We start from the raw sequence: 12825 nt of genomic DNA, 5'->3' as shown, positions 1-12825 counted from the left end.
TTTAAGATTATAAATATCCAGCTTTCCCAAATGATTCTAAGTACATATTTACTTTTTACTTTTCTGTTTCTGTAGTTAGACCCACTTTGATAACAAAGGGTGTATTCTTGGAATGGTTTTTATATTGATTTTGTTAAATCTATCAATTGATATCTTAAAGGCTTGCAGAAGGGGAACAGATCCTGTCTGGTGGAGTATTTAATAAGCAGAAAAGCCATGATGATATTGTTACTGAGTTTGGTGATTCAGCCTGCTTTACGCTTTCATTGTTGGGACATGTGTATTGGTAAGTAAGAATGACTCCACTACTCAAACTATAAGTTTCCCTATGAGAATACTTTGTGATTAAAAAACCCTATGTTGTTGTGTGTTGTTAAATAAACTTGGCTAAAATGTATAAAATATTACAAGTAGTAAAAAAAAAATCCTCTGAGTCTAACCTTCTTAAATGTGGAAATGTTGATCTCATTTTTTTTTAATTTTTCACTTTGTCATGATGCTAATAGCTACAGCAGCATTAGCACTTAAGTGGACAGAATTTTATTTGATTTTTCTTTTTGTTAAATCTTGGGTGAAGAGAGTGTCTTATGTGGCTTGATGAGGAAGAGTGAACTTTGTCTTCTCTAATATTAGTATCACTGCTACTCCCTAGAAAGAGACTTTGAAAACAAGTTGTTTGGGTTTTTGTTGTTGTTGTTGTTTTGGCCAGTCCTGGGCCTTGAACTCAGGGCCCAAGCACTATCCCTAGCTTCTTTTTGCTCAAGCCTAGCACTCTGCCACTTGAGCCACAGTGCCACTTGTGGCCATTTTCTGTATACATGGTGCTGGGGGATCGAACCCAGGGCTTCATCTATACGACGCAAGCACTCTTGCCACTAGGCCATATCCCCAGCCCCAAAAACAAGTTTTAATAATAAAAAATTGACAGTTTTCAACTGGGTGCCAGTGGCTCATGCCTAGAATCCTTGCTACTCAGGAGGCTAAGACCTGGAGAATCATGATTTGAAGCCAGCCTAGGCAGAAAAGTACATGAGACTCCACCTCCAATTAATAAGCAAAAGGCCAAACTGGAGACATGACTCAAGTGGTAGAGCATCAGCAGTGAGCAAACATGCTGAGCTAGTATGAAGCCCTGAGGTCAAGCCCAGATGCCGGGGGCGAGGGGGAGGGAATAATTCTCAACTACTATATCATTAGTAATTTTGAGGTGTATCACTAGAAATTACAATAGTAGTTGAAATAGTCATTTTCCAAGTATTTTAAAACTTATTAAAATTAAAAACTTTTTTAAAGTGGGTAAAGTGATCATTAATAATATTGTTTTGTACTCTGACATATCTTGGGAGTTGGGGAGTACAAAGTACATATACAGAGTAACAAGAATTGTTCATAACTGCCTTTGTACATTATGAGAGAAGTGATTGAGGACTACTTGTGTAAAGTAACAGAGTAGCATCTGTTTTAAAATAAATTGAGGCTAGTTTTAGTAATGGTTTCATTTCTTTAAAAAAGTAAAATAAAATAACTTGAGCCTATAGTCCTAGTTACTTCATACACTGAAATCTGAGTATTGTGATTTGAAGCCAGCCCAGGCAGAAAAGTCAATGAGATTCTTATCTCCAGTTAACCACAAAAAGCCAAAAATTAAGGTGTGGCATGGTTCAAATAGAGCTCCAGCTTTGAGTAAAAGAGCCAGCACAAAGAGCTGATGCCCTAAATTCAAATCCTAGTATCAGCACTCATACACACACTTGAAAAATCATATTTATGTAGAACAAGTGAACCAGCTGAGCTTGGAGACCCATATTCAGGTGTAATAGCAGTAAGTCCTAGTAATTGATGCCCCTCTTCAGAACAGAAGGAATGATACCAATAGCCTCATCTAAGAAAGGGGCTATCCATTTTTAATTTAGTTTTTATTCTACTTTTCATTCATTTGAGAAACATTGATATCCCATTCCTATTATAGTTAAACATAGTAAATAGTTGGCACTGAGAGTACAGAGATACATAGTTCATAGTTCAGAATCTCAAGGGTTTATAATGGTGCCAAGCACCGAACACTGGTAGCTCATGCCTCCTCTTCTGGAGGCTGAAATCTGATAATCACCATCAAACTGCTGGAAGTGGAGCTGTGGCTGGAGTTCAAGCCTAAACTCTGAGTTTAAGTCCCAGGACTAGCCAAAAAAAAAGGAAAGGAAATGACAGATGAAGGAAGGAAGGAAGGACGGACGGACTTGAGACACTGTTGAAAAATATCTAAAGCCAAAAAGTGTGGGTGAAGGGTGGCTCATATGGTAGACACCTAGCCTAGGAAGGAAGGAAGGAAGGAAGGAAGGAAGGAAGGAAGGAAGGAAGGAAGGAAGGAAGGAAGGAAGGAAGGAAGGAAGGACTTGAGACACTGTTGAAAAATATCTAAAGCCAAAAAGTGTGGGTGAAGGGTGGCTCATATGGTAGACACCTAGCCTAGCAAGCTCTAGACTCTGGATTCAAATCCAGTACCACAAACAAGTCTCAAATCAATTTGTAAGCTTCTCCCAAAAGAAACTAAAATAAAAAATTGAAGCTTGCACTGGTGGCTCACGCCTGTAATTCTAGATACTCAGAGGCTGAGATCTGATTGCAGTTTTGTGTTTGGGTTTTTTTTGTTGTTGTTGTTTTTTGTCAGTCCTGGGGTTTGGGACTCAAGGCCTGAGTGCTGTCCCTGAGCCTCTCTGTGCTCAAGGCTAGTGCTATCACTTGAGTCACAGTGCCACTTCCAGCTTTTTCTGTTTATGTGGTACTGAGGAATTGAACCCAGGGCTTCATGCATGCTAGGCAGTCACTCTACTGCTAAGCCATATTCCCAGCCCGAGGATCGCAGTTTGACGCCAACCTGGACAGGAAAGTTCATGAGATTTTTTTTTTTTTTTGCCAGTCTTGGGGCTTGAACTCAGGGCCTGAGCACTGTCCCTGGCTTCTTTTTGCTCAAGGCTAGTACTGTGCCACTTGAGCCACAGTGCCACTTCTGTGTGGTGCTGAGGAATTGAACCCAGGGCTTCATGTATAAAAGGCAAGCACTCTTGCCACTAGGCCATGTTCCCAGTCCCTCATGAGACTCTTATATCCAATTAACCACCAGAAAACTGGAAGTGGTGCTGTGGCTCAAAGTGATAGAGCATGAGCCTAAGTGATAGAGCTCGAGCCTTGAGCAAAAGAGCACAGAGCGCCTAAGTTCAATCGTCATGACAGACAAACAAACATAAAACTCCATAAACTTAACCAAACAAAGAAGAAAAGACTAGAAGTTAGTGAAACTGGAAGCAGGAAATAATGAGGAAAAATCACTGAAACCAGAAGTTGATCCTTTTTTTTTTTTTTTTTTTTTTTGGCCAGTCCTGGGCCTTGGACTCAGGGCCCGAGCACCGTCCCTGGCTTCTTCCCGCTCAAGGCTAGCACTCTGCCACTTGAGCCACAGCGCCGCTTCTGGCCGTTTTCTGTATATGTGGTGCTGGGGAATTGAACCTAGGGCCTCGTGTATCCGAGGCAGGCACTCTTGCCACTAGGCTATATCCCCAGCCCAGAACTTGATCCTTTTGAAAATGTCAATAAAATTAATAATACACCAAAATTGACCAGACACTAGAACAAGAACACACATTACTTCATGAAAGCAAAAAGGAGTGTCACTACTTATCCTAAAGACATCTGTATGCTCAAAACTCAGAACCAAATTACCAAATTTATCTGGTAATTAGTAACCTGTACTAAATAATCCTGAGGTAATTAAAGAACTTTTAATTTATAGTTAGAATTCTTCCTGATTCTATACTGTCTCTCTGACCCAGTAAGCAATAGTCCTAAACTACTTATAAGGACAGCATCACCTGATTTAAAAAAAAAAAAAAACTGTCTAGGCAGTGGTACCTGGCTTATGCTTAGACCAGTTGCTTGCTTATACCTGTAATCCTAGTTATTCAGAAGACTGAGATCTGAGGATCAAGGCTCAGAGACAGCCAGGGAAGACAAATCTGTGAGATTCTTTTCTTCAGTTAACCAGCAAAAAGCCAGAAGTAGATATGTGGCTCAAATAGTCAGTCATGGGGCTTGAACTCAGGGCCTGAGCTTTTTAAAAGTTCAAAGCTAGCACTCTACCACTTTGAGCCATAGTGCCACTTCCAGTTTTCTGGTGGTTAATTGGAGATGAGAGTCTCTTGGACTTTCCTGTCTGGGATGACATGGAACCTCCATCCTCAGATCTCAGCCTCCTGAGTAGCTAAGATTACAGGCATGAGCCAGAGCCACCGGCACCCAGTTCCTGGGCTCTATATTGACATTTTGTCTCAATGGGGGGAAAAAGGAGATAGTGATAGTTTAGGAAAGCATATTTTTAAAAATTGCCTAATTTCCTACACAAAAAGTTGTTGCTATAGGAAATGTTTTGGGGTTTATAGCTTATTTAATCTATTGTTTCTCTCCACAGCAAGACAGATCGGCTTGCCAAAGGATCAGAATGTTACCAAAAGAGCCTTAGTTTAAATCCTTTCCTCTGGTCTCCCTTTGAATCCTTATGTGAAATAGGTAGGCTTGTGGAGGTTGGGGAGGGATGATTCTCTCTTATCTCTGTCTCTTTCCCCCCCCCCCTAATTTTTGGAGACCCACACAATCATCTATCTGCAAGTAAAATATTTTGCAAAGCAAAGGACTCAAATTAAAATCATGATTCAGGAATGTGACTTCTTATTACTCTGCCCCAAAGATTAAATTTACTATTCTCTTCCTTTTATTGAATCTACTTTGTACTCTAGAATGAAATGTATTTTATATATATGCATATATATAACTAAGCAAAAACACTTTATGGATAAGAAATTAACAGGATTTCTAAAGAAGTAATAATGTGCCTGGTACAGAAACTGTTAGATGAATAAGACCTAGACAATACATGGTGTCTCCATATATATGTTCTAGAATGTATAAAGGACCAGGGCTGGGAATATGGCTTAGTGGTAGAGAGCTTGCCTTGCATGCATGAAGCCCTGGGTTACATTCCTCAGTACCACATAAACAAAAAAGGCTGGAAGTGGGGCTATGGCTCAAGGGGTAGAGCACTAGCCTTGAGCACAGAGAGGCTCAGGGATAGTGTCTAGGCCCTGAGTTCAAGCCCCAGGACCAGCAAAACAAAAACTAGTGTCCCTGCAATTTAATTGATCAAATTTACATATTTTATCATAGGCTTTTTTAGGAAATAATTTTGATGAACATAATTGGGCAGGAGAATTTTAAAACCCTCCATAAGGCCTTATTTGCACTTAATTATTCATGTTTGAAATAAAGATCATCCCACAAATGTAAACATTATTGTTGTTTGTTTGTTTGTTTTGGGTTTTCACAGGTGAAAAACCAGATCCTGATCAAACGTTTAAATTAACATCTATACAGAACTTCAGCAATTGTCTACCCAACTCTTGTACAACACTAATAACTAATCATAGTTTATCTCATAGACAGCCTGAGACAGTTCTTACCGAAACACCCCAGGACACAATTGTAAGTGTATCATCTCTCATGCTCAGAATATTATGAAAGGGGCTGGGGATATGGCCTAGTGGCAAGAGTGCCTGCCTCATATACATGAGGCCCTGGGTTTGAGTCCCCAGCACCACATATACAGAAAATGGCCAGAAGTGGCGCTGTGGCTCAAATGGCAGAGTGCTAGCCTTGAGCAAAAAGAAGCCAGGGACAGTGCTCAGGCCCTGAGTCCAAGGCCCAGGACTGGCCAAAAAAAAAAAAACAACAGAATATTATGAAAACTAAAAAGAATGAGCTGAACTAAATAATGCATCACAAGTGATATAGTACAAATTTTCTGTTTCAGGAATTAAACAGACTGAATTTAGAATCTTCCAACTCAAAGTACTCCTTGAATACAGATTCCTCAGTGTCTTACATCGATTCAGCTGTAATTTCACCAGATGCTGTCCCTCTTGGAACAGGCACTTCCATATTATCTAAACAGGTTCAAAATAAACCAAAAACTAGTCGAAATTTATTAGGAGGACCAGCTGCTCTTAGCCCATTAACCCCAAGGTAAGTCGAACAAAAGTTACTTTAATTAGTATTAACAATATTAAATGATCTTACGATTCATACTATTAGTAATATAATTAATATGAATAGCAATGTCTCAAAGGATACATTCTTTTCAGAAAATAAAGTAGAAGAAATACAGCACATGATAAAATTTTAATTTCTGGGGCAGGGATAATACTGGATTTTTTCTGAGACATGATAGGTCTTGACCTATCAATGGAAAATATTCTGCCAAAATTATTAGAAGTATATTTATGTATAAATACAGAAACCCATTCCAGAGGATATATATCCAAAAGTATCAAAAAGCTACATGCTAGAACAGATTGTGTGAATGAGGTCTTGGGGCTACAGAGCTACTAAAATACCATGACCATGAAATGGCATCTTCAAAGACTACTGGATGATTATATCAGTGACATTATTGAGTAATAATCAAGTGATCTCTATAGACATAATCTCCATATTGTAAGTCCCATAGAGACCAAGAATTGGAAGTAATTTGATCATTTGGATCTTAGCTTTCAAAGTCACTCTATTTCTGATATATCTTCTAAGATCCATAATGGCTGCTCGGCTTCCTTGCTCATTGTTCCTTGGTTTTAAAACATTTTAATTATGGTGGGTAGAATAGTTGACATTCACAACTTATTTTAAATCTGCCCCTTAGAACATCAATGCCCCCAAGACTGATTTGCCATTCTCTTCCTTTTAGACCTTCTAATTTAAGTATACTGCTGCTTTATATATGCCTTGATGACTTTTTGACACCTTGATTTCAACCTCTTCTCAGTTTTGGGATTTTGCCATTAGAAACCCCAAGTCCTGGAGATGGATCCTATTTACAAAACTACACTAATACACCTTCTGTAATTGATGTGCCATCTACCGGAGCACCTACAAAAAAGGTATTTTCCATACATACAAGACACAGTTTTGATACTGTTTAAACAAACATAAAAGTCCAACCTAAACGTAATTTCAGAGATAATCATTTCATGTAACTCTTGCCTGAATGTTTTTAATTTTCCATTTTTGTTTGATTTTTGAGGCAAGGTCTCACTCTGTAGTCCAGGTTGTCCTTGAACTCAAAAGCCTGTCCAGCCTCCCTAGTGCTAAGATTACAGGCATGAATTCCTTTTTTCCTGGCATCAGGGCTTGAACTCAGGGCCTCATTCTCATTAAGGCTTTCTTGCTTAACTGACACTCTACTACTTCAGCCATGTCTCCAGCCCTAATTTCCTTTTTTGTTAAATTGTGTGTGTGTGTGTGTGTGTGTGTGTGTGTGAAAGTGTGTGAAAGAGAGATAGCGAGAAAAAGAGACTACTGCGCTTGAATTGAGGGTCTTGCACTTTTGCCTAGCTTTTTTGCTCAAGGCTAGAGCTTTACTTCTTGAACTCCACTTTCACAAAATTATGTCTGCCATTATTTTTGTTTTCCACTAATGTGTTTATGTTATTTAGGGGTTTGGGGAATTTGGAGGTACTTTATTGTTGTTGTTACTTGTTGGTTGGTTTGTTTGTTTTTTGCTTTTTGCTTTTTTAGTGCTAAGTTTCAAACCTAGAGCTTTGGACATGCTAAGCCTTTGCTCTGCCCCTGAGATCCCCAGTGTATGCTTTTTGGGGGTTTTGTTTTTGTGCTAGAGCTTGGACTCAATGTTTCTCACTCTTGCTTAGCTTTTTCCCTCATAGCTGGCATTTTACCTCTTGAGTCATACCTCTAATTCTAGCTTTTTGCTGGTTAATTGGAGGTAAGTGTCTCACATTTTTCTACATGAGTCTACTTCAAATTGAAATCCTCCTATCTCAGGCTCCTAAGTAGCTAGGGTTATAGGCCTAAGCCACCAGTGCCCAGCACACATCCTATGTTTTTATAGTTAGTACTAATAATTATCATGGAAGACATTTGTTAAATTCATTTAGGTAAGCCAGATGTTTCTGATAACCTTTTTTCCTCCCATACTTGGGCTTGAACTCAGAATCTGGGTGCTGTCCCTTAGTTTTTCACTTCATCACTATACTACTTGAGCCACACTCAGCTCCACTTCTGGCGTTTTCACTAGTTGCTTGGAGATGATAGTCTCAGGGGCTTTCTTGCCCAGGTTGGCTTTGAACCTTGATTCTCAGATCTCAGCCTCCTGAGTACCTTTGATAACATTTTTATAGTGGGTCCTCATAGATATGTAGTAAAACTTTTCAAAAAATTTCAAAGTGTCCTTATAAAAAATACAGGAACAAGTTTCTTGAGGCTTCTTTTGTAATGCTTTGTTGTTGTTGTTGTTGTTGTTGTTGTTGCCAGTCCTGGGGCTTGAACTTAGAACCTGGGTGCTGTCCCTGAGCTTCTTTTGCTCAAGGTCAGCACTCTACCACTTGAGCCACAGTACCTCTTCTGGCCCTTTCTGTGTCCATGGACTGGGGAATTGAACCTAGGGCTTCATACATGCTAGGCAAGCACTCAACCACTAAGACACATTCCCAGCCCTGTAATATTCTTTTATATAGGTATATGACATTAAAGTCTAAAAGTGCTGTTTGTGTAATGGGTAGTGCCCGACTATCTTCTGTGAGAAATGACATTATGTATTTACAAGCCTATTGCCATGCATTATAGGTGTTCAAGAAATGGAAGGTAAATAAGTCTAAGATGTGAATAACAGGTGTAGCCCCTTTACTTTCCTGGAAATGCGTCTTCTTGTTTTTTACTTTTACTCCTGAACATTTTGAGTCCGCAAGACTAACCATAACTCCTTAGTGAGTAGTATTAGGAACTATGAGTATATTATAGTAATGAAGAAGGCATAATAGAATGGTAGCATGCCAAGTGAAGTAGGCCATAACCAGAAGAGCCATAGCAACCCAATCATAAGTTAGGCAGTGAACAGATATGTGATTTCAGTGCCCAAATAATATAAGCCACTTTCTGCCTTACTTTTTTGCTGTTGTTCTCCTTACCCTGTTATAAGATAGTCCCAGAAAGTTACATGTATAAGTGCATTCAATATCAACAAAGTATCAAGATACATCATGAGTGCCATATAAACTTACGTGTTCAGAGGTTTTATTATTATATTCATTCATGAATATAAGGCACTTTTATCAAATTTGCCCCCTCTAGGGCAGTATATAGGTCAGTTTGTAGGCCAGAATTGACTTGTTTGTTTGTATCCTGGGGCTTCAGCTCAGATCCTGGGCACTGTCCCTGAGCTTTTTTGCTCAAGACCAGCCCTTTACCACCTGAGCCACAGCTCCCCTTCTGGTGGTTAGTTGGAGATAAAAGTCTTAAAGACTCATGCCTGAACTGGCTTCAAACTATGATCCTCCAATCTCAGCCTCTGAGTACCTAGGGTTATAGGCATGAGGCGTCAGCACCCAGCCAGGATTTACTTTTTAACTTTGTTCCATGGGGGCTAGTGATGGAGTTCAGTGAGTGGTAGAGCTCTTGTATAACAAACATGTGCTATCCCTGGGGTTCAGTCCCCAGCACTGAAAAAAGAAATAAGATACATTTATATAAGTGAGTCAAAAGTTCCCAATTTGAGGTGGTGGTAAATTAGGTGAAAATATTCAGTGAACAGTCATACAGAAAAGAATATATCTGGTGATGGAAATAATGAATGTCGCAGCTCTCCTAGAGAAAGAGTAGCTACTGAACATAATAAGATACCTAGTTTAAGAAGCTAGCAAAAGAAGTGGAAAGACAACTAAGATAGTATACTATTCTGGAGTTATACAGCGTTTCTAAAAGGAAAAGATGACCAATGATTCTGAATGCAGGAAAGACTAAAATAAGGCTTTCATATCTGGTAATAAAGTAATTATTAGCAAGTATTTGTAATACTTTAAGAATTGCATACAGGATAAAAGAGATGTTTGCTTTCTAGTTTTGGTTTTATTTATTTAATTTTTTTGTACTTAAGGTTTGAACTCAGGGCCTCTCAGTTGCTAGGCTGGCATTATAGCTTTAAGCCTGACCTCTAGCCCAGATAACAGTAAGTTCTGAAGAAAATTATCTGATAGTCTGAAAAGGTCCTTGATATCTTCAAAAACTCTAATGAAGCTTAGTGTTAAAATGAAGACATATGGGTAATAAATTAGAGATAACAGAAGAGGCAAGCAAAGATTTTTTTTTTTCTTCAAGGAAACAGAAAGCAAGATTAAAGGCCAGTGTCCTTATAATTTGGAAGATGATCGGATTTTTTTTGAAGTCCTCTAAAGATCTGTAGAACTGTTTTACTAACTGCCAGAAGAGTATAAAAATCATAAATTAAAGTTAAATCATAAATCTTGAGATTAGTAGCTGTCTTTAAAATTTTAGAACTTAGCCCCAAGGATAGAAGGTACAGTGATAAATGGAGGATGATCATAGTAAGATAAGAAAAAATAATAGCTTCTGAGAACTTTGAACCTTAGAGGCCAAAATAAAAGATGACAGAACATTAGGGAAGTAAAAATACCCAGCAAGTAAGCTGATGTTCATATTAATATAACAATTAACAGGGCTGGGAATATGGCCTAGTGGCAAAGAGTGCTTGCCTCCTATACATGAAGCCCTGGGTTTGATTCCTCAGCACCACATATATAGAAAATGGCCAGGGGGCTGGGGATATAGCCTAGTGGCAAGAGTGCCTGCCTCGGATACGCGAGGCCCTAGGTTCGATTCCCCAGCACCACATATACAGAAAAACGGCCAGAAGCAGCGCTGTGGCTCAAGTGGCAGAGTGCTAGCCTTGAGCGGGAAGAAGCCAGGGACAGTGCTCAGGCCCTGAGTCCAAGGCCCAAGACTGGCCAAAAAAAAAAAAAAAAAAAAAAAAAAAGAAAATGGCCAGAAGTGGCACTGTGGCTCAAGTGGCAGAGTGCTAGCCTTGAGCAAAAAGAAGCCAGGGACAGTGCTCAGGCCCTGAGTCCAAGGCCCAGGACTGGCAAAAAAATAAAAATAACAATAATGGCACAAATAATAGTTTATGTTTTGAGTTAACAAGTATGTATTGTAAACTCTTGTTGGGAGAATGTGTGGGGGGAGCATCATTGTGTCTTTTATCATTTCTGGTTCAATAAGTGGTCACAAACCTTAGACTTTTTGTCTTTTACAGTCTGTTGCCAGAATGGGCCAAACTGGAACAAAGTCTGTCTTCTCACAGAGTGGAAATAGTCGAGAAGTCACTCCAATTCTTGTTGCACAAACACAAAGTTCTGGCCCACAAACAAGGTATGTATTACAGTGTCCTTAGTAGTATTTGACTTTTCTTGCTATAAAGCTTGATTCTTTATATTTCTTCATTTTAAGAAGATGTTGATACAAATATGTAAATTTTAAATTTATAATTACTGAAAAATTAGTATAGCTTTTAGTTGTATTCTATAGTGCAAATAAGACAGTAGTTAGCTAAAATAAATAGCTTTTTAGTTTGTTCTATATGCCTTATGGATTTATTTAAACCAGCTAATATTGTTTGGGTTTTTTTTGTTGTTGTTGTTGTTGTTGCCAGTCCTGGGGCGTGGACTCAGGGCCTGAGCACTGTCCCTGGCTTCTTTTTGCTAAAGGCTAGCACTCTACCTCTTGAGCCACAGTGCCACTTCCAGCTTTTTTCCATATATGTGCTACTGAAGAATCGAACCCAGGGCTTCATGTATACGAGGCCAGCACTTTGCCACTAGGCCATATTCCCAGCCCCTTAAACCAGATAATATTAACTATTTCAAAATGATGTTCTTTTTGTGCCCAAGGCTAGCACTCTACCACGTTAGCCACAGGACCACTTCCAATTTTTTCGTGGTTAGAGATGAGAGTCTCATGGACTTTCTCATCTAGACTGGCTTTGAACCATAATCCTCAGATCTTAGCCTCCTGAGTAGCTAAGATTACAGACATGAGCCATTGGCACCCAGCTCAAAATAATGTTCTTACACGTGTAATCATTTCTATAGATCAAGTAGAGATAGGTTTCATTTTCCCCTTCCCCATTATAAATGTCTATACACAGGTCATACAATGAACCTTTAAATAAAGAAGTCACGTTGCGGGGGAGGGGGTTGTGCATGGGTGAGATTGTACTGGGGTTTAAACTCTGGGCCTCAAATTCTTGCTTGGCTTTTAGCCACTAGTTTCTAATTTTTTTGGTGATTAGTTGGAGATAAGAGTCTCAGGGGGCTGGGGATATAGCCTAGTGGCAAGAGTGCCTGCCTCGGATACACGAGGCCCTAGGTTCGATTCCCCAGCACCACATATACAGAAAACGGCCAGAAGCAGCGCTGTGGCTCAAGTGGCAGAGTGCTAGCCTTGAGCGGGAAGAAGCCAGGGACAGTGCTCAGGCCGAGTCCAAGGCCCAGGACTGGCAAAAAAAAAAAAAAAAAAAAAGAGTCTCAGGAACTTTTCTGCACCATCTGTCATTGAACCTTGATCATCTGATCTAAAGTTTTGTAGGTAGCCAGGATTACAGGCATGAGCCACTGGCATCCGGCTGGGTTTTTTTGTTTGTTTGGGTAGTAGTGGGGTGTAAACTCAGAGCCTTGTGCTTGCTAGCCAAGCACTATACCTCTGAAGCCAACCCTTTTTGCTTTGTTTTTCTTTGTTTTGTTTTTTGCCAGTCCTGGGGCTTGGACACAGGGCCTGAGCACTGTCCCTGGCTTCTTTTTGCTCAAGGCTAGCACTCTACCTCTTGAGCCACAGCGCCACTTCCGGCTTTTTCTGTGTATGTGGTACTAAGGAATCAAACCCAGGGCTTCGTGCATGCAAAGCAAGCACATTACCGCTAAG

At 39.6% G+C, this 12825-nt stretch overlaps 1 protein-coding gene across 5 annotated transcripts in view; it reads left to right on the top strand.

The window, feature by feature from the left end:
• Positions 1 to 12825, top strand: part of Cdc27 (cell division cycle 27) — a 50785-nt gene that overhangs the window by 18163 nt on the left and 19797 nt on the right. For 4 of the 5 annotated variants that reach the window (XM_048367267.1, XM_048367266.1, XM_048367270.1 and 1 more), the window contains 6 exons: positions 161 to 286; positions 4463 to 4560; positions 5375 to 5529; positions 5858 to 6069; positions 6866 to 6980; positions 11162 to 11277. In XM_048367267.1, coding sequence (XP_048223224.1) covers positions 161 to 286; positions 4463 to 4560; positions 5375 to 5529; positions 5858 to 6069; positions 6866 to 6980; positions 11162 to 11277 — 822 coding nt within the window. The remainder of the gene's footprint in view (positions 1 to 160; positions 287 to 4462; positions 4561 to 5374; positions 5530 to 5857; positions 6070 to 6865; positions 6981 to 11161; positions 11278 to 12825) is intronic. The other variant, XM_048367268.1, reaches the window with a different exon arrangement.

This window comes from Perognathus longimembris, chromosome 17 (assembly GCF_023159225.1).
Source record: "Perognathus longimembris pacificus isolate PPM17 chromosome 17, ASM2315922v1, whole genome shotgun sequence".
NCBI lineage: Eukaryota > Metazoa > Chordata > Mammalia > Rodentia > Heteromyidae > Perognathus > Perognathus longimembris.
Note: the sequence above shows the minus strand (reverse complement) of the source record. Positions and strands in the feature narration are given on the sequence as shown.